Below are 966 nucleotides of genomic sequence, written 5' to 3'. Positions count from 1 at the left end.
CTTTTTTTGCATCTTTTTTGTTTCTAGCTGGAATATAAAAATTGTTTATACAATTGTTTATACAAAAATTGTTAATAGAAAAATATTTCACAATAATTCACAGAATATATACATACCAGTTCCTGAATATTCAACTCCACCAATTTCAACAGCCAGAGTAAACATAGTATTTGATGGATTACCGACACGATCCAGCTCTGTATATGTTAATTCAGGTCTCATTTTATTCAGTAATGTAACTGGATGTATGTTTGTAGGACTGGGTGGAAGTTCCTTTTGAGTAGGAGTTTTAGCATTAAAATTTTCTTTCTTGATTCCTTTTGCAGTCGGTAAATCAGGTAGTGGGACTGGAACTGATGTTCCCTGATTACGCCATTCAAGAAAAAGTTTATAAAGTGCGAAACTGGTCAATGAACTCCATGGAATCTCATCCTCAGTAGTCGCATCCATAGCGTTATTATCGTCCATTATTTCTTTTATTCCATCCACCAAAAGTGGATTGGTTTGTCCATCTGATTTAGCATCCATATGTGCTTTCAAAGATGCTGCTGTCATTTTTTCAAGAAATAAAGCCTTTAATGCATTTTCAGCTGCATTTTGGCGAGCAAGTGATTTAGATAAACCTTGTCCAACATAAGTTTTGCCATTAAGCTATAAATAAAAGAAATGTTATTAAAGCAATGTGAAAATGAAATTTGACAGCGTTGTACTGCATATTGCCATCAAACTATAAATAAAATAAATGTTATTAAAAAAATGTAAAAATGAAATTTGACATATAGTGTCATATTGCGTATTAAATAACATCTATTGTAAATATTACAAGAATAAAATTTTAATTAAAGTAATAAAATAATTACTTTAGCATTAACGAGATAAAGTGAGTTCGGCATAGGTCCTTGTGTTTCAGGGAATGTGAATTGGACTCCAGCTTTTATTTCATTTAGTACCATGATTGCATTTTTG

The 966-nt window shown here is 31.3% G+C and overlaps 1 protein-coding gene across 1 annotated transcript; it reads right to left on the bottom strand.

Annotated features, from left to right (window-relative positions):
* Positions 1 to 4: 4 nt before the first annotated feature.
* On the bottom strand, positions 5 to 962 carry LOC105451430 (the record flags this gene model as incomplete). The annotated part of the gene is made up of 3 exons (XM_011691868.1): positions 5 to 27; positions 117 to 651; positions 861 to 962. Coding segments are annotated over 3 exons (660 nt in total), but the record flags the coding sequence as incomplete, so codon positions are not given.
* Positions 963 to 966: the final 4 nt, after the last annotated feature.

Source organism: Wasmannia auropunctata, unplaced genomic scaffold (genome assembly GCF_000956235.1).
Source record: "Wasmannia auropunctata unplaced genomic scaffold, wasmannia.A_1.0 LD336052.1, whole genome shotgun sequence".
Taxonomy (NCBI): Eukaryota; Metazoa; Arthropoda; class Insecta; order Hymenoptera; family Formicidae; genus Wasmannia; species Wasmannia auropunctata.
Note: the sequence above shows the minus strand (reverse complement) of the source record. Positions and strands in the feature narration are given on the sequence as shown.